This window comes from Halichoeres trimaculatus, unplaced genomic scaffold (genome assembly GCF_033239565.1).
Source record: "Halichoeres trimaculatus isolate MK-OKI-2021-1 unplaced genomic scaffold, fHalTri1.1 fHalTri1_scaffold_7, whole genome shotgun sequence".
Classification (NCBI taxonomy): Eukaryota; Metazoa; Chordata; class Actinopteri; order Labriformes; family Labridae; genus Halichoeres; species Halichoeres trimaculatus.
Window position 1 is genome coordinate 14,634,446 of NW_027437185.1, and position 26,332 is coordinate 14,660,777.

The window sequence follows — 26,332 nt, forward strand, 5'->3', positions numbered from 1 at the left end:
GGAGTGGCAGTGAATCTGCTGGGATTAACGCAAGGGAGAAGGTGTGGTTTGGAAAGATGATTTAAATGCAATTAAAGGGGGAGAATACACCAGAGCAATTATGTGTGGAATAAAAATACAACTTAGCCACATTCTCACACCCCCTCATTCCCCGGAAACATAAAATGACCTTTCTAAATGATCAGCGTTAGTGAGAAATGGCTAGTTAAAAAAAAGTCTCTGTGAAGAGCGATGAGGAGATGAGGAGTCCTACCTGGTACATGAAAATGTTTAGGGGGCTGGTTTGTGGTGGGTGTGCTTGACCGCCCCTCTTGGCCGTAATAAGGTGAACTCCTGCCACTTTCAGAGCCTGCAGCCAGCCACAGCCAATCACAGCAAAGGAAACATGAGCATGAAGGAAGGCTTCAAGGCAAGAGTCATCCGTGAAGATGAAAACAAACTTTCAAATAGCTGAGCGATACCGGTTAACTTTTCCACTTGTGTGATGACAAAGGAAGTTCTCTGATCTTCATACCACGGTAATTTCAGTGTCAGTGCACATGTGTAAGAGTTAAATGAGATGAATGCAGGATGTGATACAGCAGAACAACTTTTTTTGGGGAAAGATGTTAAAGAGATTCTGCTTTGAGGAGGTGATCCCCTCAAACTGATATACTAAGATGGTATGTTAGTTAACAAATGAAAATGACAATGATTTTAAATTGGAATGACAAGCAACATAACTATTCTTAAAGGAGCAGCTTCACATTTTGGGAAACACCCACTGCGACTTGTTGTCTTGCTGAAAGTACAGGGATATGAAAACAGACCATATTGACACGATGGATATTTTCTGGTGATGTCTGTGTGGAAATGTTTGAATAGACAAGAAACCGTCCAGCACCTTCCTTCAAACAAATAAAGATGCTGCCCTGTGAGCATCTTAGTTTTGGCTTGGGAATGCAAACGTAAAAATGACCAAGAGTGTCAGTGTGGGCAAAGCAGCAGCTAAAGAACAGCATATGTAAATGTTAAATAATCTAATGTTGTTAATTTACTAATTCCTGCATCCATTGAATAGAAGCCTGAGGGGAAAAAGCTACTTGGTTGTTGTGGCATTGTTTAGCTTAAATACATGCTGAAAGTTTTACCTCAAGTTCATAGAATTGTGTTTAAAGGTCCCATATTATGCAAAAATCACTTTATTAAGTCTTTTAGTGAAATTTCTGGGTCTTTGGCTTTCCTCCCAGCCCATAAAATGTGACATTTAATGACCAAACCTGTACTTAGTAGTGCTTGTGTATGTAAAATCCTGACCTAAAACGGGAAAGAGTAAACACTCCCCCATGCTGGTTGTCATAAACCCTAACGAGATCGAAGGCAACTTAAGAGTCAGGTTAGCTTATTATGGTAGCTTCAGCTAAGCTTACAACAGTAGTTTTAAACTAAACTGATCCCAATAAATGCAGTATCAGCTTAACAATTTCAACATTTGTAGGGAACAAATAAAAACATTTCCCAGAATGCCCAGTCATTCCTTTAAATTACTTAGCTTGAGTGTAATAATTTATAATAATTTAATAAATTAAAAAAAAACTATTCAGACAGCAGATAAATTGTTCAACTTTGTTTGACGTGTACTTCACATTAGGCACAGCATGACGTCTTTTAACAGAAAACCATCTGACTCACCAGGGTAGACATAGTGCTGTGGGGAGCGAGGCATGATGGGTGACATGCCTTGACGACTAAACGTGGGCGAGTCAATAAAACCTGGACTGGAACATCGTCTCTGCTTCATGTCCAGGCTGTCGTAGTCCTGAGAAGAAAAGGGAGACAAGGTTGAGGTGAAAGCAACGCGGGGACAAATAGTTCATCGACAGGCTAATGTGAAATGCTGACATGTTTAAACTCATCTAAAATGCTCAGCTGATAAAGGTGGAGGGGGGGCTCTTACCTGAGAATAGGGGGAGAGTGTCCCAAGTGACTGGAGGATCAGAAAACAGAGAAGAGTTATTATCTGTAAAGTAGCGGACCAGTACATCACAAAGCATGTTTTTATATCAGAGCTGCAAGAAAAAACCAAATGGTCTGACAAGTTCAATCACTGTTTTATACAAACATCCATATTTTGTGTGTGCTTTCTTCGTTGGACAACACGTTAACTCTATTTTAAAGTCAGTGTAAGAAATAGACCTGTCAAGAACTGAAACCAATTGCTTTCTTGATACAAGTATTGATTTTCAATCCATCAGACTCACCAATGTTTGCTAATCTTTGTAAATCATCCTCCAAAAAGCAGCTAAGTACAGAGCAGCAGACTTAATAAAGTGATTTTTGGTTTAGGACACAGTTACTGCTAGTGTGCTCAAAACAGCAACATACACGCGACCACACCTTATTTTCAGACCAACATTCCCATAAAAGCTAACATGCCCACAAGTTAATTTCCTTTATCAAAGCACAGATTGGATCTGGGTTTGATAACTGCGCTTGGTGGGAACTAGCGATAACATTTCTCACCAGGGCTCAAGACAACACCCTGAATCTGCCCTGAAGTTGTTTGTGTACAAGATAAGAGACATTTCTCAATCCAGTTGGGTAAATCAATTTTGCTAATGCAGGGATTTTTCTGAATAAACTGAAAAGCAACAAACTATTCCCCGACCACCGCCCATTCTTTTGATATTAGCAAGCTAAGCTAATGGCCTGCTCCTTAGTGTTTGTGTGTTAAGAATGAAAGACGTCTAAAATCTTGTTTTAATTTGTTAAATTTGTTCTTTGTATGTGAGCAATTAATAGTATGGCCCTGTATTCCATCAATAGGAACTTTCAGAAGTGTCCCGCCAGTTTATCAGTTTCTGTTTTTGATTTATAATTTTTTATTATTATTTGTTTATTACTTTTTTGGGCTTGTTGTTGGACATATTATACTTGTTAAGTTTGTCTTAAACCTTGCTCGGGAAGTGCTTTTTAATTGTTTTATTGATTTTCTGTCTATTTAGAGCATTTTGTGCTGCATCAGAGGTAAAAAAAAAAAGTGCTTTACAAATAAGGTCTGAATGATTGAATTGTTCAGAAAGAGACACTTACCAGAAAATCAGCGTGTAATCTACAAAGCACTCACTCCAAATGAAAACAACTACAGACAGGCTCATCATTTTCAGTTTGACAAAATTTTGCTGAAATTTCAGTTCAACATTTTTTTATTTTCATTTGAAAACTACTTTTAAAAATGGTAACAAGAATATTTTTTTTTACAATAGATCAAATATTCTTGTAATGCTGCTTTACCTAAGAGATACTGAAGGGTACCAAGTTCTTTTTCACCTTTGATATTGACAAAAGTGTCCTTGAGAAATGCCTCTCAAATTAAACATTTTATCCAAAATGAAAACGTTCATTTTTCCAATTTATTGAATTAAGTCAATCATGAAAAAATGAAAATAATGAGCCCAACAAAAACTACATTGCTGAGTTGTAATGACAAACACATTTCTTGTCAGAACAGCTCCTTTTAAAAGCTGCGCAGTGTTTTTCCTGAAACACTCTGATGATGAGGGGAACCCTCAGTCTGGCCTGGAGTGTGTAGCTGTAGTACCTCCCCATAGCTGTAAGTGTCTAGCCTGTCATCAGGGGTGTATCTGTGGTAGGGATGGTATGAGGAGCATATGAGGTCTGGCTGCTGGACCTCATATATGGCCTTGACCTTTGGCAGGGCAGCTAGGTCCTTATAATCTAGGATCTCATTCTTCACTCTGGCCTGGAGAGAGGATACACACACACACACCAAAGACAACAGCAACAAGACCCAACATCAAACACATGGACGATTCACAGGAACAAAGCAGAGTAAAACTCCACCAGCAGAAGACGGCAGATCATGCAGCAGTGAGGGAAAGAGCTGATGAAGCACACACACATCTACATATGCATGTGCGTGTGTGTGTGTGTGTGTGTGTGAGCACTCATCAGACGTACACATGCATGCTGCACAACCTGACAGCGGTGTAAGTTGTTGACCTTCAGGGGCTCAGCATGTGTGAGAAAGAGAGCAGATGAGCAAGAAAAAGAAGAAAGAGGGAGAGAGGAGACAGCATGGAGGAGAAGCATGCTTACACTGCATTTCTCCCTCATCCATCACCTTAAACAGAAAGGTCATTGATTATGAGACGAGAGCAGAGCAGAGCGGGGCAGGGCTGAGCAGAGAGCAGTGACTCCTGCAAGCATGCAGACAACCCTCGACATGCTAATACAGCCAGCATGCAGCAACACTCAGCAAACTGCCAAGCAGCACACTTGGACAGAGTGGTCCAACTGTGAAGTGCCCCGAGCAACTACCTTCACATACACTAAGTCTGTTTTATATTTTTATTATCATCATTATTGTTAGAAGCAGTATTGAAGTTTTTTTTGCAATTCTTTGTTTACACTTAAGTGTGCACATTTATATTTTCACATTAAAGGTACTCTCTTCCGTTTCACTACAATATATAATACCATTGTGATATTATTTAATACTATACCTGTGTGTTTAAGACACGGCTGCAGAATACTAATCACAGGGGAGCGCTACTAAAGTTAAAAGCCTAAGGCCACAACCCCGAGGACGATCATCCTGAAGTCGGTGTGTGTTGGGTTGGTGCAGTAATAATGATTCTCTTTTTTTCTTTTTACTTCAGATACTTTTATGTGCTTCGACTTTTTAAAGATTTCTTCCCTTTCTTGAAAACAGTATTAAGTTATCAATTAATTAAGGAATAAATGCTTTGTCAGCTTGAAGTCTCAGCAAATCTTCTTTTACACATGAGCTGCACAGCTTAAAAATGTCCCCACGTTGCTGATGGGCAGCATGTGTGAATACTAAAAGCCCTGACCTCGTGCTAACTTTATTATTTTAGCGCTCCGGTAAAACAGTCGTGAAAAGCTGAGTCGACTGAATGAGTATCCACAGGTGATATTTTGGAATTGCAAGAAAGTTGGTAGAGTGCTGGTACGCTACCTTCTCCCTTTCCCATTTTACATCATCGACTGTGAGGTTGCCACAAACACTGCTCCCCTGGTGGCTGGCTGGGTCAAAAAATTCAGCTCCCCATCCATTCCAGATGGGCTGTGGTCAAACTTTAGAAAATTAATACACCTCATTGAAATGTTTGTCACGTCTGATTGTTGTGGTGATTTGAAGATATCATTTGGCTGCCTTGAATTCAAGTAATTTATTTCTGAAAAGTTTCTTGGTGGTGGACAGATGCCGCTCTTGTGTATTTTTTTTTGGGTATTGTAAACTATGTCGGGAGGTAGAGTCAAGAAAAGATCAGACTCACAAATATTTCTCTTATGAGATGCATGTGTGAACAGCACTTCCTGAAACTATCACGGCCCTTAATTGATTTTAAATAGAGTTCATGTGTGAAAAGGAAAACGATTTAGAGTCTTGAGTGGTAGTTTTATTAAACTAAATGCTAAAATAAGCATGTATTACAGTTTTAATGCCAATATGCTGATATTTAGTGTTTTAGATTAAGTATTTCTCTTTATTTCAGGTTTTAATGTTAAAGACAAAAATAAAATTTTCTACATTTGTTGAACTACGAATTGAATGTTACTGAATCTTTCATATTTTGAGTACTTATCCACCAGGGCCAATATCATTTGTGCCAAGATTTCGACTTCTTTAGCCTTATTTATACAACACTGGACTCAAAAATTGTTAACTTCCAACAGGGTTTATTAAAAAAAAAAAAAAAAGTACTCGATTTCTGGAACTATTTTTTAGAAACTGATGACTGGCGATGGTCATTCATGATATTAAAAATGGTCCATAATGCTTTTGAACAGCAGGATAATACCCTTCATATTTCCTGCTTCTGACTCACTGAAGTTGCTTCAACAGAGGACAGGACACAGACAGGTGAACAGGCCAAAGGAGTGAGCAGCCTCTCTATGTGGTGCTGAATCATTCGAGCTTTCTGGGTAGTGCTTGTGTTTCTGGTGCAGTGACTGTGCTTTCAGGATAAGTTTGGTGCCAGCTGGAGTGACAGTCAAAGTGACAGGGAGCTTTAAAGTTACGGTTTACTTACACATATAACTCTGCTGGGAGAGCCTATGGAGGAGCCAGGCGGAGAGATGGAGGCCTCCGACAGACGTCTGTGCTGTGAGGCACAAACAGACAAAGGAAACAGACATTGCTGTGATGAAATTACAGATTTCAATTTCTCTGAACATTTTCATTTCAAACTCTATCTCACCCTGAGTCTCCTCTCTGCCCTCGCCGCCTGCTTGCATAATGGGTGCCACACCTCGCATCCTGAAGAAGAGTCAGAGAAGACAGATTGGGTGTTCCCACATGCCATTCATTCATCTACATGGGCATGTACTCTTAAGTGTGTGCACAAAAAGATGGTACTAAGCTTCACCTGTCAGGTACATCTCCTCTCCCTCTTTGAACATCAGGTTACAGCGGGAGCATCGTGCGCAGGTCGGATGATAGTGTTTTCCTCCGGCCTGTGAGAAGATGAGCAAGAGAGGAGGTGTGACTGAACATAAATTATCATCACGAACAGCTTCACACAGTGTGGGCTAATCTACAAACCGTACCCCCACCTTGAGCAGGTCATTACCACCATATGTTTTCTACTGTATATCACCTGACCAGCAATGGCCTCAGAGTGTATTGAGACATTATATCATCGCCTGTAGTTGCTTCATCAGCGAATAGCACACCCATTCCCCCCGTACGATAATTAGAGCAAAGATCCTGATGGGTCAGTCATTCAGGGGAACATGTGAGGCTGTGTAAGCCCAGGTTGCTGTGTACGTGAAGGACACACGAGTGCGACACATGTCCTTGGACATTCAGAGCACCCCAAGGGACCATGCCCAAACACACGTGGTGCATGTGTAGTGAGACAGACACATGAAATGATGCAGTATGACGTCACTGTGTCCATTAATGCAGTCCTGAGGTGTCTCAAATGTGTCCCTGCACGGCTGAGGTGTGGCCCCGTCTTGTCACCTCTGCATTCCTGTCATACCATCAGACAGTTTCTATTTATAGCTGCATGTCTGGGACTCACCTGAACACTCCCAGCTTTTGTAATTCAATGTTTGTGGGTTCCCTTTGATTATGTGCCTCTGACATCCCCTTCTTTTTATGCTAGTATTTTATGCGATCTGCAGAAAAATGAGACATTTCTGTCTGCCAATAAAAAGTATGCTTCTTAATTGAATCTCAGCCACATCTTCAATCCCTGCTTTGCCTCTCTGTCTCTGGTTTCTCTGAAAGGAAAGCCAGCCTGAGGATGCAGCCTCTCAGTCTTGTGCTTTCCAAGCAGCAGAGCGTTTACCGTCTGGGTTCCTGAGGTATCAGTTGAACAGCTGCTGTTACCGTTTCTAATGAGCCCCCCCCTCCATCCTCTATGGTGGCATTAATAGGCTGCTATATTTATTGGTGAACTCAGACGCCAGGGAAGGAAGTAAGGAGGAGGAAAGCAGTGAAACTAAAGAGAGGAGATTTTATGATCCAGTTCTTTACTTCCTGTTTTTTTTTTATTTCTAGCTTTCTCTGCTTTACAGCTTCTCATTAAGAAACAACCTTTGCACTAGAAATCTGGTCTGAAGCAGAGCTCTGTGAAACAAGCCTCATCAACAAAACAGAAATGAGCACATCCAGAGATTATTTTGAGTTTTCAGCATTGGGAAAAAGAAACTCTGACAAAGAAGTTGTCAAGCTCCTGTGATGGTAAAACAGACAACAAGGCATGAATTTGACAAAAATGAAGCTTATACTAGAAAAGCACTCAAAGAGCGCAGACCTCCACCAAGCATATTGTGATTGTCACCAACACTTTAGTCCTACTTTAATGTTATACTCCCTTTCAGCAGACTGTCTGCTACAATTTGGTGTTAGTTGCAGGTTTGTATGATAATTTGTTACCTGACAGTGTTGAAAATGATGATGAGCCAGTACATATTTCATATTCCAGATCTTAGTATCCAGAATATTGCCAGGATCCGGATCGTTCTTTTACATCTGTCAGAAATTATGGTGACCTTGTCTTGTATTGTTTTAAAAAGCAATCCGACCATTTATAGTGGAGTTATATACACACATGGTGAAAACGGCCCTATCTTACAATGATAAAGAATCCTTTAAGAAAAATCCAGACGGTGATACGGATCACCTCCAAAATTTAATCTTTTCTTCCTTATTCCATTTTGAACACTTCCTGAAAATTTCATCAAGATCTGTTTGTTACTTTTTGAGTTGTGTTGTTCACAGACAAACTCTCCCCAAAACATAACCTCCTTGGTAATAAAAATGGTAATAAAAAATAATCCAACAGGCTGCAGTAACACAGTCAAATGACTGATTTCAACTGAGGTCCTGCCTCTGACAAGGCAAACAGCCTCCAACAGGTTTCAAGGTGGCCATGTCACCCCCTTTGGATCTGCCCCTGCCAATAACCCTGTGTGAAAACACTGAAATAGACAGTTCAACCTTGGGTTAAGTCATATTTTATAGACTACCACCACAACGTTGTTAACAAACCAGGCTGCAGGTGAATACAGGAGGTCACTCTGTCAGCTGCAGAGCTGCTCCACATGAAGACCTCTATGTCATTAGCCACCAAGGATTGACTGTGTCTGTTAACTCAAAAATACCAGACTCAAAAATGATTCATGTTGAAAGCGAAGGCATTAATGTTCTAATCTCAATAATAAAAGTTGATTGACATGTAATCAAGAGCCACAAACATCACAACTTCATGTGAAAAGTAGTGCTGTCAGGCGATTAAAAAAGCTGGTCTAATTAATAACAGGATTTCTAATTGATTAATCTAACTAATGATATTTTAACCTTATATCTGCTTAAGGCACCCAAATAAAGAATCTGAATTCTAAGACAATACAAAATTGTACTGCATGACTAATCATATGAATACATGAAGAAGAGATTTGTAAATCCACGTTTTTTTTCAAGTGGCCAAGATTAAAATGTCTGTATTCGCTGCCATTGACGTGCAACTGTTTACTGCGTCTATAGAAGTATATTATGTTTTCTCAGCAGGGGGAGGCGGGGTCTGAAGGAGCTTGTCAGTCAAAATCATGCTCATAAACTACTGTGGGTGAGAGCAGTGCGCTCTTTGGATGAGAGGTCAGCATGGATATGAGGAGAAGGTGTGAGATGACAGAGACACAGAGAGACGCTGCGAGTCAGAAAAGTTCAGGCAGCTCACACTCAAACTGAGGATGTGTCACTGTAGTTTAGAGAGAAAGAGCAGCGCGATCGTGAGAAAAGACGACGATCATGGAGAGGATCAAAGGATGGAGCACCGGAGAAGAACGTGATCAAAAAATGTTTGATTTGTCTGGTTTTTGGATCAAAAACATGAAGAGAGACATAAAAGAAGAGAGTCCACTCTTCTAAGGCAGTTTTGGTGTTTACATGGTCATAGAAAACAATATTATTCAGGTCTTGAAGGATTGTTGAATATTCGCTGAAAGTGGCTGACAGCCAATGAGTTAATCTTGTTTTAGTTTTTAACATGCATTAATTTGTGGTGTAATTAATTAATCTAATCAATGCGTTAAAGTGACAGCCCAAGTGAAAAGAGAACACAGTTATACTAAACTGGAATTGTTCATACAAGTTATCAAAAACAAACAAAAATCTGATCAAACAAGCCTCTCAAGTTTCACACAGGTTTTATCCCAGTTTCAGTGAAACGGCACTGATGGCATCAGCAGGTAATCCACATCCTAAATGAGAAGTGTGTGAGAAGTGTGTGAGGAGTGTGTGTTGGCAGAGATTTCTCCCCCATTCCCCACCTGACTTACTCTGAGTCAACTCAGTTTCCTGCTGCAGCTTGAGGAGTCAAACATTATGATATCAAAATCTGACGGAGGGAAAAGAGTGACAAGAGTGAAGAGCGAGCGTCATGCGCGCAAGCACACACACACACACACACGCACACCCAGAGAAAGAGACATAACGGGGAGAGAGGGAGAGAGAGAGCTTCACAGATAAAGGCTGACATGTCCCCATGTCTATAAATAGCCCAGAGAGGCTGATAGGCAGGAACAAAGCACTTTACACCAGCCATTCTGACAGGCAAAGGAGCAGGGGACCAAAAGGGCCCCGTGCATGTGTGCGTGTGTGTGTGTGTTTGAGGGGGTTGTTAATATGTGTGTGTGTGTGTGTGTTTTTTTTTTAAAGTTGTACCACATCTGCTCTCTCCTCAGGTCCCCACAGAAAACACACTCCTGAGACTCTTCCAAAACATTTAATTAACATTTGCACTTTATCATTTTGATTCTTCTTAACCCCACTCCCCTCATCATTTCCCCTTCACTTCTTTGGCAAACCCATCCTCTTCTGCCTGAGCTCCTCTCCTCCTCTCCTCTCCTCTCCTGAATGTTTACTCCTGTCTCTTTTAAAACTGCTTCAACGTAACATCACGCAAAGTGCAAAATGTGCTTTTCTGTCACTGACGAATTTTCCTTCTGTGTCTCTCCTCCGCTCTTTACCCTCTGATCTTTTTATAACTCCCTTTTCTTCTCAACTCCTTACACGTTGTTTTAATTCGGTCTTGTTTTTTGCTCCTCCTATCAGTGTTTCCTGCTCATCTGGGCTTTGGAGCAAACTGGAAAAGTGTAAATATGCACCAATGTGCGAGCAGGCTTCCACGCTGCAGCTGAATTTGTTTTGGTGTTAGCTACGCAGGACAAACATTTTTTATCATGCTCTCATCTTAAGTCGCTCTCTCCCTGAAGCACAGCAGGGCTTACAGGAGGCGAGAATCAAACGCAACTGCTCCGTTCTGATAACGTTGATTACACTCAGTTAGCACAGCTAACTCCCAATTCAGATGCCTGTACTGCTGCAGCATTATGTGCTGCTAAATCTCCATTAACTCCACCCTGTGTTGATATCTTGTCAGCTCCTCACCTCCAGAACTCTTCCGCTGATGTATCTGCTGCAGGTCTCACATTTCACCCCGTACTGGGCGTGGTAATCTGCCTCACAGTATGGCACTCCATCCCTGTAACACAGAGAGCACAAATCAAAGTGCTGCAGGATATGAGACGTACAGTATGTCTATTTATGTGCTTTTTGGAGATATGATACCCTCTGCTCTGGATCTGGTGTTTGTGTTCACACTCACTTGCTGATGTACTCTCCTGTGAGGACCATGTTGCAGGTCCGACATCTGAAGCAGCTGACGTGCCACTGTTTCTCCAACGCCAGAAGAGACTGCCCCTGCTTGATCTCGGCTCCACATCCAGCACAGTCTTAGGAAGGAGGGAATTATGTGCAAATGAAAGGTGAAGAAAAGAAAAAGGGGGAGGGGGGTGCAGATGGATAAATATAGAGCAGGGAGGAGAAGGAGAGAGACAAAGTGAGACAAGGTTTAACAGTTTATCTCTAAAGTCCTCTTAAGAGTAGATACAGCCCCTGTGGCACAGCCACCGCCTTAATCAATAGCCACACTGCTGCGGGATATTGCAGTGCTGTGAGGCTTGTTCTCTCAACTGTAAGCACTGTTAAACATGATTGAATGCAGGCAGGAAGCAAGTAGCACTGTAACAGCCTCAGGGCTAAAACAGTTGCATAAAATCCCCCTCACATGAGGCATGTCTGAATCCCTCTCTGTCTTTTTCACTCTCACAAGCTGTACACTAGCAGACTGTGCATTCTACTCAGATGCCCCCAGCAGGCGTTATTGACCAGCACTAAGAAGCAGGACAGCAAAGAGGCTTCAAATGATGCATGGCAGCAGTGTGTCAAAATGCTGGAAAAGGTCAGCGCTCCATTTGTTTTCATTTGGAAGATGTTTGGCTTAGCTTAACCTTTTCTGACCCGGTCTGCTGCCCCTGAGAGGAGCCTGCAGGCACAGGGGACGACTTCACTCAGCCCTGTCAGCTAAGACAAACTGTGTTTTGCGGTAAAGACAAACTGCTGTGTACTGAGTTGGGTTTCTGCAGTCTAAATAAATCTCAACTGTCATTCTGGGTGATAGTGCTGAGTCCATACAGCCAGGATTTCAGCCCCAGACTGTTACTCCGCACAGCTGATTTTCCTCTGAGTCATGATACAGTTCCCATTTTAGCAACCAAACAAAAACAGTATGAGCCCATCTGACGAAGATGTAACAGAGCTCGTGAGAAGAAATCTTAAGGAGTGGTTTTAGAAATACTGAATTACAGAGGAGAAAGTAACTGCTGCACAGTTTCTCATCTCAGCATTTGTTTGAGTTAGCTGTCAAAAGCAAAATATATTTCATACTGAGTCTTTGTGTTTAAAATGCACGATGGTGCAGTGGTCAGTGCAGTCATCCGTGGATCATATCCTACAAATCCTATCAAGTGCCAGGATCAGGATACTATCATGTGTAAATTGTATTTTAACTGTACATGTTAGCAATGTGAGGCTGGTGACCTGTACAGGGTGTAGCCATAAACTGTATAATATATTGAAACAGTCTCAGCAATGTCACCTATTAGTGTTTGACACATAGACTGTATCATTAATAGATGTAGTCTACGTCACCCGTCTGTTTCTGAAATGGAATTTGAAGCAAACCGGCAATCGCAGCCATATTGGTAGAGGCAAGGGCTTGGAGTACAGCTATAGGGTGAATGTCGGTCATGTGACCTGAGCTGTGCCTTTGATTGCATGAGCTTACCATCTTAACATTCTCTAAACTGCCAAGTTAGAAAAAAATTCACCCCCGTACAGTGTGTGTCAACAGTGAAATTAGTGATTCAGACAGGAGACGTTTTTTGAACCAGGCTGTAAATAGGTTAATTTCTGCTGTGAAAACAGCTTTTTTTGGCTTGGTGTGTTTGTGACTTCTGGTACTTCTGGAGCCAGCCTCAGGCGGACACTCGAGAAACATCAGATTTTAGCACTTCCGTATTGTCTCATATTCTTAGACTGGAGGTTGCTGCTTGGTTTGAAACAGAGTTTTGAAGCAAATCCCTGAAAGGGGCCATATAGGAAACTGGGCGGGCTTTGAGCCTCCACACTAACAGCTATAGGGCCCTTGCCTGTCAATCAACTGAGCTGTGCCTCTTTTTGGGTGACCCTGAAATCTTGATATCTTCTAAACTGCTGCATAAGAAAAAAATCTGTCAATGTACAGGCTGGAAAAATGTTTATTTCTGCTGTGAAAACACCTTTTTTTGGCTTGGTGTTTTCTGGTACTTCTGGAGCCAGCCTCAAGCAGACACTCAACAAACTCCAGATTGTATCCAGGTTGTATTTTTAGACCTGAGGTTGCTGCTTGGTAAGAATGTAACAAAATAGTGGTACTGTCTCTTTAAGGATAATTCATTTTATTTGAAATTTTGATTGAGGTTCCAAAGCTGTATTTATCAGTGTAAAAGTTTGGTCAAACACTAACTAAAAACACTCAACACCCAGAGCTGACTCTCAGCCTCTCCCCTAAAGTCATCATTTTTTTACTGTCTATAAAAATAGGTCTGCACTCAGAGCACATTTGCATTCTTACCCATAAAAATTATGTAGGAAAAGTAAAAGTGCATAACATTAAGTGTTTGCGCTTTGCGAGCCGTCTCACAGACTGCCTCTTCATAAGACAAAGTGATGAACATGTACCTGGGGAGCTGTTTGGGTTTTATCCTCCTGAATGGAGCGATCTGGGGAGGACAGTTACTCACTGCCTCTGCAGCATCTGTTATCACTGCACAGCCAGCGAGCAGCAGTGAGCTGTCTGTGCGCAACACTTAACAAATGATTCACTATCAATCTCTGCTGCTCTGGCCGGGGATCATACATCCTGCATTACACTGCAGAAGAAGCAGGCCCAGGCTAATTACACGGGATATTCAGGTCAGCTTTTACTGATTTGTTAACTAACCGTGTGGTGCATCAGTGAAAGGTTTGTGTGCTCATGATGGAGTATGTGAACAGATGTGCAGTGAACAGATAAAATCATCTACTCTCTGCATGTTGACAGTAATGAATGAATTATGGGCCTGTTTGTATTGCGTAATCCTCAGCTGGCAGATCAGTGCTACAGGTCGGATCACTGATTTGACAGACACTTGATTGGTTAAATGAGCTTAATAGGCCTCATAGAGACGTCACATTAGACTCGGAGAGCCGTGGAGGGTGATGGCCCTAAAAGGAAGGAGGACGGCGGACTTACGGCTGGGCCCGTGGATCTTGATAGGTTCATTTGGCTTGATGAGTGTGTGAGAGCAGTGCTGGCACACGCAGTCCTTTCCGCTGAACGTCACTCTGTCTCCGATGGGGAAGGGTTTACTGAGGAGGAAATAAATAACAGGCAGACACAGGGAGAGAGTCAGAAAACAAGCACACAGTGAAAGATTACAATGCCTGCAGTCATCCTGTGTGTTTACATCACATCCAAGTGTACACAGGGTAATAACAAATGAGTGCTGGCAGAAACATGATTGGGTGACAGACAGGCCATAATCCCATTGACACAGGCTAAATGCAGTCTGACGTCCTCTGTGAACCTGAAAGTATGTTTCCAAACAGTTGCCGCTGCGGGTTAATAGGACGTTGTTTGTTGCAGGAGCACCTGGCTGCTCTGTGATTAAAGAGCCGATAATGTGACGCTGCCACAGGCTTCTTAAAGGCAAACTGGCTCCCTCATCGAGAGTGAAAACTTATTAGTGAGACTATGTGGAGTGCATACTGATCTGAGGAGTTACTTTCTCTCTCAGCCTGTACGCCCAGCTCACTCTGCTGTAGTCTACTCCCTATGCGGCTGTTGCCATCATGTCAAGGCTTTTGCCTTAACTACAGGAGGAATAAATTTATACACCAACCAAGAAGAAACTTCTGAGAAGGAAAGTGATGAAAAGAGAAGTAAAAACTCTGAAAGTGCATATCATTGAGGACCACTTGAAGCTGGCAAGAAAAGTGTCACTCCCCTTGCCCAACTATTCAAACCAAAACACATTTACATGCCATAGATCATCACAGTTCAATCTTATATATGGTTCATGACATGGTGGAGTGGGCCTCAAACACCAAGGTTGGCCTTTTTTAGAAATAGAAATAGAAAATAGAAAATACTTTATTTATCCCCGAGGGGAAATTCAGGAGTCATCGCAGCATTTAAGAAAACAAAAGTAAGAAAGAGTATAGAAAGTGCAAAAAGGTCCATAAGAAATTAGATGACGACATCATTTAGGGGGTGTGGAGCAAGGAGCCTCACAGACAGCTGCTAAAATTAGTATTTTAAAAAACACCAGAGTGAGGAGAAACACTTTTTTAAGTAGAAAATCATGTAAAGCTACTTCAGAGGTACCACAGGGACAGTCTAAGTACTGCAGCTTTAAGAAAGTTACAGTGGTGAGTAGAAACTGTCCTTAACTGACAGAAACCTTGGGCAGAACCAGACTTATGATAGGCAGCCACCTGCCTGTACCTTGTTAGGGTTGGAAAAAGGAAAAATGGCATATTTAACTAACAAAACAACAAGCTAGCCCAGTCTTGACCCAGTTGTAGCTTAAAGCTTTTCAGAAAGGAGAGTTAATTTATCAAAACATTGGGCCTCAATCACAAACAGTGTGTACCCACAAATTTAATGCCTTAATTGCTCAAATGAACGTTTGGTGCACAAATCTGTGATTCATCAATATTTTACTTCTTGAATTTGCTCTTACTCTGAACAAAAATAAAATCTCTTCAGACTACGCATACACCCAAAGACGACCAATTTTCTCAGAAAATGTAAACATATTCACGTTTAACTAAATGCATGACATATTAAACTGCTTTCGGTGAAAGAAAAAGACTCTGATACAATTCAATAATAAAAACTGTGAATTAACTAAATGTTTTAAATAACTATGATATTGTTGCATATTCACTCTTTTCATACTACAAACATTGATTCTTATATGAGATGTTTAGTTTTATAATTCTAAATATCACAATTTATATTCTAAAATGTCATTCTCAAATTTAATGTTAATTAAATTGTTGGGTTTGGTAAATGCAGCGTTTCTAATAGAGGTCAGTCTTAAAGCACATTTCAAAAATGCAAACTGGATAAAGACATGAAATAACTTGCTCCTCCTTATCACTTCATATTTTTTCCTTACAGTACTCAGGAGAGCCTGCTGGTTATTGATCACCTCTTAAAGACTTGGGGTGACGGGGTGGGTGAGTGGGCTGTGTGGATGACGCTGGCAATGCGGATGTCAAGGTCGATGGCGCCTTCTGACGCAATGAACAAACGTCCTTATATAGATAAATTGGGACATGGTAGTATACTGATTGCGGGTTGGTGGCACAGGTCCTTCAATTTAGGATGATTCTAGTTCACTACCATAGCCTCGGTGGAGATAAGAAAATTGGGTGGTGTGCTTGCATCATGACTCATTTGGTGATTTGAGTGAGTAATAACATTTCTACGCATTTTTAGTAAGTGAGGCCCATTGTGGGCACAACGTTTTAAATACCATCTGAACACATAAAATCCAAATGAAACAAAATTTAATTTAATAATATCAAACTTGCATCATTCTACATGTCTTTCCTCCTGTCAAGTATTTTTTTAAATACGGGGACTGATTTTTATGACTGGGTAGGTTGTGAGAGTGAATGGAAGGCTAAAAGGCTTAGGAAAGGCTGTTTAAAAAGACATAGACGGCGGTAATCCTTTTACTCCCCCACCGAGGCCTGGAGCCCGAGCCAAGACCCAGAGGGAGGCTAGAGTCTCCAGCAGAGCTCGCAGTCAGCGCACAGGAGTGCCGAGCTTCCATGTTCACACTCAGATGTACAAACCCAGACGGAGTAAAGGTTTGTGCGTTAAATACTCGCAGCTTTGGAGGTTGTGGGCCGTGCAAAGGGAACCAGAAGTTTACAAGTGTTTCTGTCTGGACGTTTGTGTGTGTGTGTGTGTGGAGGGAAGCGACAGTATTTCAGGCTTGTTCTTTTCAGCTTTTATATAATTTAAAGGAGACTGTATCCATTATCCATACATAAAACAGAAAGGAAGGTCAAGAAGGCAAGGGAGATGTGCCAGGGGAGACATGTTACGCTTTAAATTACATAGATGAAGGTTTGAATCTGTGAGTCTAAGAAAGCTGATAAGAAGTATTCTTTATTGAGTGTTTTATATGAATCTAACTGCTCAGTTGGTGCCGCTGCCGCAGACAACAATCTGTTAGCAGTCTCCAACAGCATCCGGCAGATGAGCAAACAGAGAAACCAGAGAAGTGTAATTAGACATATGAAGCTTGTTTCTGTGGTTTCCATCCGTGTCCACTTCCAGGCATGACAAGATGAATCTTTCACATGTATAACCAGAGCTTCCCCAGAGTACAGCACATTTTAAGCACAGGAAGTGCTGCAGAAGAGTATGTTATCTTGACCTTGTCTTTACCTGTGTGTTGCTCTTTCCCTCAAGACGCTCTTGCCTTGTCAGCCTTTCTCAGTGCTTTAAAAATTTAAATCTGTTTACATATTTAATGCATGTTTTTTTTTCTTACCCCCCCTACTCTTTTTTTTTTTTTCGTAAAAAACTGGCCGCAGAAGTAAAAGCTATTTCTGGCTTCAGCGGTGCACCCTCCAGCTTTGATCACCGCTGTTACTTCAAAAAAAAGGAAACTCGCCTTGGAAAGTTGCAATCTGCCTTCATTAGGATGACAAGAGAAAGACAGAGGATGATGAAGACGCAATGGAAGATGATGTGATGCGAATGATGATTAAGAGAGGAAAGAAGGATGATGGCAGTTAGGATGATGATGAGGAGAGGAAGGCAGATGATGAGGAGGAGGAGGGCGTGTGCCGAGAAGACAGACAGGAGAGGAGAGGAGGTAAAAGGAAGGACTGTAAGCAATGTGACAGAGGGCAGACGGAGCGGGGAGGAAGAGATTCACCCTTCGGCTTCTTGCTGTCTCTTCTGGTTGACTCCACATGCACTGACACACACAAACACACACACATACATAAACACACACACAGACATCCTGATCACTGCCAAGACTGCTCCACTGGCTGTCTCTGGCCAGTTGGTGTTGGGTCAGTTTTTTCTGCCCCTCAGCGTCTTGGTAAGACTGTTTGTTTATTAGCTGATATACCACAAACTGCACTCTTTTACAAGGAAATACATGCTTTTGTTTAAACCTCTGAAAAAGTTAAAAAAGGATAAAACTTGGAGGAGGTGGAGGAGGAGGAAGAGGAGGAAGAAAAGGAAAAATGAGACACTTGTTCCCACATATTTAGAGTGAAAATGCAAGAGGTGCTGAAATACATGCAGCACAAAAGCCTTGGAAGAGACAAAAACAGTGAAATAGAAAAGGAGAGAAAAGAGAGCCAACAGGGAGTGCTGACTCTTAGTTCATTCAGGAGGAGCTTAACATGAAAAGTGATGGAGGTCAGAAGAGAGATGGCCTACTTTTACAAAAACCTCAGAGTAAAACACCAGGTCAGCTTTCCTTAAAGAATCGTGTTTCGACTAAGCAAAACGCCAGACTGCCTGAGCTTTAATCAGACATTTATTGATGTCCAGGAGCTCAGAAAAGACTGATTCACAGGCTGTATATCTGGCATTAATACACCCACTATACAGGAATGAATCACCTTTTTGAATTTCTTATTCTGAAGATGAAACTTGTGTAGCATGGTTTGAGGAGGGATTTCGTGCTCACGGGGCAGAAAACGGTGACTCATGACAAAAACAGAGAGCATCGGTGCATCGCTCGTTCGGTAATGTGACTCCACTGTTATTCACTGCTTTGTTTCCTTTTCTTTGACAAGTCAAATTTCCACTGCCTTATTTTACTGTCAAATTAAACCAAACCCTGAAAAACACAGTAAACTTACAATCTAAAGCAGGGGCAGGCAACCTTTTCCATGACTCCTACAACTTTAAGATACTTCTTTTATGAATTCATTGTCAGTGGATAACAAAGTCTCCTTGAATGCTCTCCTTCCATGCTTAGTTATGCAGTGAGATATGCTTTAACTCCCTGCTATTGCTGTTTTTTACCAGTACAAAAAGTTTTGAATGTGTTGCTTTGTTTCCCATACTTTGCTAACATTGTTTTGCCGCTAAATAAATGTAATTGCGAGCTAGCCGACTGGCATCCCAAGAGATTTGCGGGGAGACACTTGCCAGACATACTTGAACATTTGTAACACTAATTATTTAAATTCATTATTTTAAGTTATTTGTTAAATTTTTACAGAAGAACATTTATAGTGCACTAAATTTCTTGTGTTAAATAGAATACAAAACAATACTTTTATCAACTATTTTATTTATTTATTTAATTATTTGGTCCTCTGTCTCATTGTAAATTATTCTTTGCATGCCAACATAAATAGCCTCATGTGCCAGCTCTGGCACCTGTGCCCTAGGTTGCCTATCCCTGATCTAAAAGACAAATATCACCAGATACAATCCCCCTCTCCAAAAAAGGGCTTTAAGTTATATGATCTGACCCATGCTGGGTTAGCAACCAAGCAGCAAACAGTGGACTCCACAGTGGAGCATTCTGGAGCAAAAGACTTCACCAAAAGTTGGTGATGGCCAAAAGACAAAAAAGCAGAACAGAGTCTCTGCTTCAGAAAACATGCGATGCTCCAGAAAAGGCAACAAACCAAGAGCAGAAAAAAATATATATTTGTTGTGGGTGATTGAGTTCAGCTCAACAACAAGAAATGCAAATGTTTTAATTGATCTGTAATGTTCTCTTGGAAGCCAAGCTCAGTTTGTTTATGGCAGCCATCACAAAATCATAGAGTTTGTGAGTAATCAATGTAAAATCAGTTTTACTGACGCTAACATTAGCAGAGCTAGCACCACAAGCCTTGGTCCTCCTTGCAGATGAACATCCACAAGCCTGTGTTGGTAACAAATAGCCCCTGACAAGTGTTTTATTTATATACCAGTTGCATGCACATTTATGTAACCAAAGTACTGTGGAGTACAATGGTTTTGGACCAACTTTTTCATTAACTGCACAAATTGAAAACTGGATTTAGAAACTTTATTGGTTAATGTAACTTATTTACAGTCAAACCTGGATAGCTAAGGAGGGTTATATTAATCACATTTAACAGCTCAGTCATGGCTGTCGCAGGTGTTTCAGTGTTAAGTGTGACATGGTTAACAAGTGACCGTCAGCTGACTATCACTGACATGTTTGGCCAAAGGTCACTAGTTAGCATGGTTGCTCTTTTCTCCACAGCACTGTTAGTTCTGAACTTTAGTTCACGATATAACATGGAACAACTGGATGTCTTAATGCTGCTTACAGTTTTATTTAGATTTCACTTACTTAGCCGAAATGAATGGAGAGTGATGCTGCTTCTTTTGCCAAGATGTGTCACACCTTTATGATGAATTATGTTTTAAAGGGGTCTACAGCACAATAACATTATAGCAGCAGCCATTAACCAGAGCTGCAGCTCCAACTATAGGGTGGCTACTTAGGGACCAGGGGTGCATATCAAAGCTCCAAAGTTCCATCCTTCCTTCCTCTACTTGCGTCGTTACCTTGTGTCTTAGTCCCTCCCACCTGAGATGATGGGAGAGACCCAAAGAAATAAAGAGAAGAGAGAGAGAAATGGAGCAGATTTGCTTTTAGAGCAATGGGACGTCCTCTTCTCCAGAGCGTCACATGAAATAACGTGTTTCAGTGATGACTGCATCAGCTGATCACCTCTGGACCCTCTGTCAGTCAGCTCTAACAGCTGTTGGTGTGTCTGAACATGTGCGCTGTAACAGCTCTAATAAAACATAAATGGTACCAGGGCTTTGTCTGTTCCTCTGACCTGTTTAACACGATCACATGAAGAAAACCTGCTCTCTGTTTATTCTGTGTGCTTTAAACTCACAACAAACACCTTTTGTTCCCAGCTTTATGACCTGATTCTGAATGATCCTCAGTGCCTGTTTTCAGCTCGTCTTTTCTCTCTTAATAAACTCTGCTGTGTTTGTGAAGGTTCATGTAGAGAAGACGGAGCCGCTGCAGCGTCCAATCAGAGAGCGAAATCCTGTATGGGGGCGTGTTTGTCAGTGAAAGCCAGCTCTCGTGTCTCCTCAATCATTGCTCCTCCGATCAGTCTCCTCCCTCCTCCCTCCTCTCTCCTCCGAGCTCAATTATTGCTTTGGGACAGTCTTCAAAACGGCAATTCTGTAAAAACCTTTTGGTGCCGCGGAGGCGAGAGGAGGTTTCAGTTTATCGCTTTGAGATGTCACTGGCATTTTGGGTCGACAAAATAATAATGTTAGTCATATGTTGAACCGGAGAATATTGCTGGTGCAGCTTAGCAAAGATGACCGTTTTTAAAAAAGACTTGATGCACACATCTGAAACATTGGCCTTACATTGTTTGTCCTTTTTCTCAGGTGATCCAACATAGAGCCCCAAAACAAAATGTTGCTGTGTTACTGTCCAACCATAAATGTTGCCAAAACTGTTTTACATACAGGACATTGGATGTTTGAGTTTGTGGGCTCATATTTACCAGCAGACACTGCAGACAAAGCACTTGGGGTGGTATGTGCGTCCCAGAGCAGAGACCACCTCTCCTGTGATGAAGGTGTCACAGCGGTCACAGCGTGTCCCGTACAGACGCTGATAGTCTGCCGTACATATGTATTCACCCTTCTTCTGGAAGAAGCCAGATCGCGCCAGATCACAGTTACACACTGTGGAGAAAACAGAGGAGAGACTGTGAGCAGCCTATGCAAACAGTTTAACCCACAAATGTTCAGACCACAGCAGAAATGATATTTTTAGCCTCAATTCTCTGAAATAACATTGTGGGTTTATTCCTGTCATGTTCTGTTAAAGTCAAATCAAATAACAAATGGACTGGAGAGTCCTGTTTTGCTCCGTTTAGAGTTTTTTTCCGGTCTATTATACCTGCATTTGTGTCCACATGTGCTTGTTTGTGTGTATGTGTGAATGTTTGTCTTCATGCATGGCTGCTTGGGAAGTTATTCAGCTCCAGACAGTGGTAAGCCAATTTGGTCTGATGGGAATATAATGACATAATCAGAGGAAAAGTCATTTTGTGCTCAACAATGTGAAGAAGGAGACAAAACAACACACTGCAAGTTCCCAGCATCATAAAAAAATGAACAACAGACTTATTAAATACCAACAGATGAGACAAGGAAATCATTTGCTGCGTATGCACAAGGTGAATACTCAGTTTGTGTGTTTGTGTGTGTGTCTTTCTTCTGTATCCTTTCACAGACAGTACATGCTACAGCGTTGTGCAATCTAACTGATTTCAGTGAGTGTAACTCTAGTCGGGAGGTGTTTTCGCTGTGGCTGCTGGTTTCTGGTTTCTCCCAGACTCTGTGGTTAACCAGTCAGCAGAGATGACAGTCATTGTAAACTGTAGCTGGAAAAAACTCAGTCACAGAAGACACATGGTGCTGATGAGAATCCCATAAAGTCTTAAAACAGTCATCACACAGCATCAGAAACACAAAAGCATCTTAAAAGTAAAAGCTAAGCTGGTGATAAAACTTATGCCGACGAGCCAGTTCAACCCAAAAAACATCAAACTCTGACAGAACTGCTTGATCCCAGAGACGCTTTCATTGCTTAGCTGGCAAACTTGAAACAGCGAGACATATTGGAGCTGATGTTACTCTGTTTAAAATCTACCCAAGACCACAAGTTGTATAATTTAAATAAACTACACACAGAATAAAAAATATTCAAGATCTGGCCATTACACTGCAAAAACTAAAATCTTAGCTGTGTCCTTTTTTGTCAAAATTGTCTCATAAAAACTTGATATGAGTCACATTTACCTGACATGTCCAGAACTGTGTCTTCTTTCAAGATGACAAAAGACAAAAATGACACTTGAAAGGCTTGTAATGAGTAAAAACAATAATCTTCTAATAGGCTTTGAATTTTTTTGGTCAAGTTTCTTGAAATAAGAATGTCGTTTCACAAGAAATTACACAAGTATAGTTTTCTTACCCACACTGTTTCTTAAGTAACAACCTAAACACAGACGTACCAAACCAGCAGTTTCTCAAATGAAAACTTCAGGCTGACTCAAGCAAGTCAACCCCTACCCAGCCTCACGTTCAATGAGTTCAATTGGATACATATGCTTCAAAGACCTGTCACTCATCAATATGATAAATAGTTTTCTTAAAAACCTGTTAGAAAATGTTTTTTTATACATATATATATTTTGAAAAAATATTAAAATGTATTTATATCTAAACATATATTTAAATATATATATATATATATATATATATATATATATATATATATATATATATATATATATATATATATATATATATATATATATATATATATATATATATATATATATATATATATATATATATATATATATTCCACCCCCCTTTGGGAATTATCATACCACTACAGGCAACTGAAATTGTGTTTTGGCCCTTTTCATCTGGGCTGCTTTCATATAACCATAGACACACTTTTTTTCAGAAAAACCAGTGCTAATTTTTAAGAAGTTGTGGTAAGAATAACATCAATAATATCAATAATTAAAAAAACAAGTATTTTCTGCATTTAAAGAATGCATTTTTACTATATACTTCATTAAAAAAGTTGCCAAAACCAATTTATCCGATGTGATACAAACTATGTTTCCTATACAAAATAACAATGAAAATAGCAATATTTTTGTAGATTTTGTTAAAAGGGGTAACAACAATAAAATCTTGATGACAAAAATAATCAAAATTTTAGGAGTAATTTTTGTTGGGTTAGGCTTTACAAGGTTTAAAGCTAAACAGGTTTTTTGTTCAGTGGAGACAACAGTGATAGCTGTGAATGCAACAGTGAGCTGAAAGATTATAAGTCCACAAATGAGTCACATCGGTAATATCATGTTCATGTTTAGATATGGCCTGAGGTGGGCTAAATAGATGCTTGTACTATTTTGATATACACATTAAAATGTGCTGATATTCCTATTAGAGCACAATTGCTGCTTCCTGCACCGAAATGAAAAACAGGAAGAGGCTCAAAATCAACATGCTTTGATAAAATATGAATGAACTTCTGTTCGGTAGCAGATTCTTCAAGTCATCTGATAATCTGAACAGGCCAGGTGGTCATGGAAAGAATGCTTTATCTAACATTATTTGATTAAGCAGGTGATCAAAAACTGTACTGAATAAAAACTTCTTTAACACATAAAATCATTACTTCTCATCTTCTTGTTCCAGAGCATAAATCGACTGTAAACTTGTGTCTGTTCCACTTCTCGCAACAGCTCATATTCTTTCCTGCTCTTGGTAATTGAGCTCAATGTAGGAGTCTGCATATATAGAAACAAATACCCATGAAAAAATACACTGCATTTACACTAAATCCAAACCGCTGACTAATCTCTGCATGAAAACTTGTAATATAATCACCAGGAAAACAGCTGACAGGGATCTCAACAATGTGAGGAATGTCTGGTAAGGGTAGAAAAAATGCTTACAACACACTTCTAAAAAAGTAAATAAAGGTATCTTTACAATCATAAAAAAATAAATTATTTTGTTGGTGGAGGAAAAAAGAAAAAGGATCCAATATCAATAACGTTCTGCTGATGGATGACTTCATCCAGACCATGCAATGGAGTCCAGAGCTGCTGCTATTTGTCTCCACCAGTTTTCAGGCCGCTGGCAGACCGAGGGTTCACAGACACACAGACGGACACACACAAACACACACACACGCACATAAACCCTTCAAAGGGGCTCATTTAATCTCAAGCTGTTTATGAGTGCAGCGTATTGACTTAATGGTGTAATAAAAGATCAATGGGCCCTCACTTAAAAACAAAACAATCTCAGCTCCCACAGGAGGATGGAAACACATAAATCCATCCCCGATGAGATGGCACTGTGTGTGTGTATGTGTATGTGTGTGTGTCAGTGTGTGTGTGTGAGCAGAGCTGGGTTGATGAAATGGGACAGTGTGTATGCTGAGATATGATGATGGAACTTTATCATTGCGACAGGTCACTGGCATCAAGGCGAGGTGGCTGCAAAAGTACAGAAGAGAGGGAAGATGCACGAAGAAGAATCTTGATTCAGATTTTAAAAGTATGTGTTTGCAAAAATGTGTGTGTGCGTGTGTGTGTGACCACATTTCCAGAACCGCTGAACAATGGCACAGAGCTTCAAAAAGTGTCTCTGCTGCCTTAAAAACCAGATCTACTCTGACCAGAAACCCAAATCACAGGCTATCTGATGCCTTCATGGAAAGGCCAAATGGAAGAGTAAATATTTCCACATGAACTCTTCGCAAAGCAAAATATACAAATGATCCATTGCATTAATTTGATAAAAACGCTTCCAATCTTCCAAAACTAAACAGAAGTGAAAATTTGCTCGATCAATTGTCTTCTCTCCCACTCCTTCTTCCTCTCTGTCACTCTCTCTTTTAAAACGATTTGCTTTTCAATCTGCTCTCAGATTGATTTTCAAATTACTGGAATCTGCTCAATTAGCCTAATGCACTTCATTAGCATACGGACGCCTGACCAAATCACAGCCAGCAGACCGGCTCTGCTCAGACCGGATTGGATGGGCTGGCCGGCTGGTTCACCTGTTCTGGCTAATCAAACTGTTTTCCTGTGACTGGACGATTGGCTGGATTCGTAGCAAAGGACGTCCCCCTTCCTCAGTTGCCATAGGAGATGTAAACCTTCCACAGTTGCCCTAGAGACAGCCAGGTCCCCAGACTGAGTGATGTGGTGTTGCTGGTGGCACTTTGTTTTGTTTGGTGAGTGAACTGGTGGCTCTAGAAACAAAATGCTGTCAGGGAGGATGCTGAGCTTCAAACGAGTCTGAAATCTGGTGTGATGCCAAAAATGCTTCGCTTCAAAATTACAGTTTGACTTTTATCAGAATAAAACCTAAAGGCTTGATCAAAATTTGTTCAAACTTTATCACTTAACCAGGATTCCTGAGACTCGTCAGAGGCCGCATAAGTAATGTCGCTGTCACGTCCTGTAAATATAGTTAAATATTGAGATAGCAATATCATCTCATATGAATGTAGCGTATTCAGCACTTACAGAAAATGTCATAACTTTTCTGCACTGAAGAAATCAATTCACAAGAACATGAACACAGTCACGGCTTCGGCTGTTCACACACCATTGAAACATTAGGAAACTTATTCATATTTTCAGGGGGCTGCCAACAAATATCACATATCTTTAAGTTGACATTTCAGGGATCATCTGGTTAGTATGCAGTCATAGCAAAGAGGAAAAATAGATCTTTTTCTTGGCTTATAAAGTGCTGTCACTTCATAACTTAGTAACATTTTAATGACAACAAATGTACGACTGCTGTTTTTT

General features: G+C 40.7%; 1 protein-coding gene across 5 annotated transcripts in view; it reads right to left on the bottom strand.

The window, feature by feature from the left end:
* The window catches only part of ablim3 (actin binding LIM protein family, member 3), a 56,159-nt gene that overhangs the window by 8,443 nt on the left and 21,384 nt on the right, over positions 1-26,332 (bottom strand). For 2 of the 5 annotated variants that reach the window (XM_074673829.1, XM_074673828.1), the window contains exons 3-13: positions 21,470-21,653; positions 14,157-14,272; positions 11,148-11,274; positions 10,931-11,024; positions 6,396-6,483; positions 6,228-6,286; positions 6,060-6,131; positions 3,581-3,742; positions 1,937-1,966; positions 1,672-1,798; positions 254-349 (exon numbers count right to left, since the gene is read on the bottom strand). In XM_074673829.1, the coding sequence (XP_074529930.1) occupies positions 254-349; positions 1,672-1,798; positions 1,937-1,966; positions 3,581-3,742; positions 6,060-6,131; positions 6,228-6,286; positions 6,396-6,483; positions 10,931-11,024; positions 11,148-11,274; positions 14,157-14,272; positions 21,470-21,653 (1,155 nt within the window). The remainder of the gene's footprint in view (positions 1-253; positions 350-1,671; positions 1,799-1,936; positions 1,967-3,580; positions 3,743-6,059; positions 6,132-6,227; positions 6,287-6,395; positions 6,484-10,930; positions 11,025-11,147; positions 11,275-14,156; positions 14,273-21,469; positions 21,654-26,332) is intronic. The other 3 variants (XM_074673832.1, XM_074673831.1, XM_074673830.1) reach the window with 2 other exon arrangements.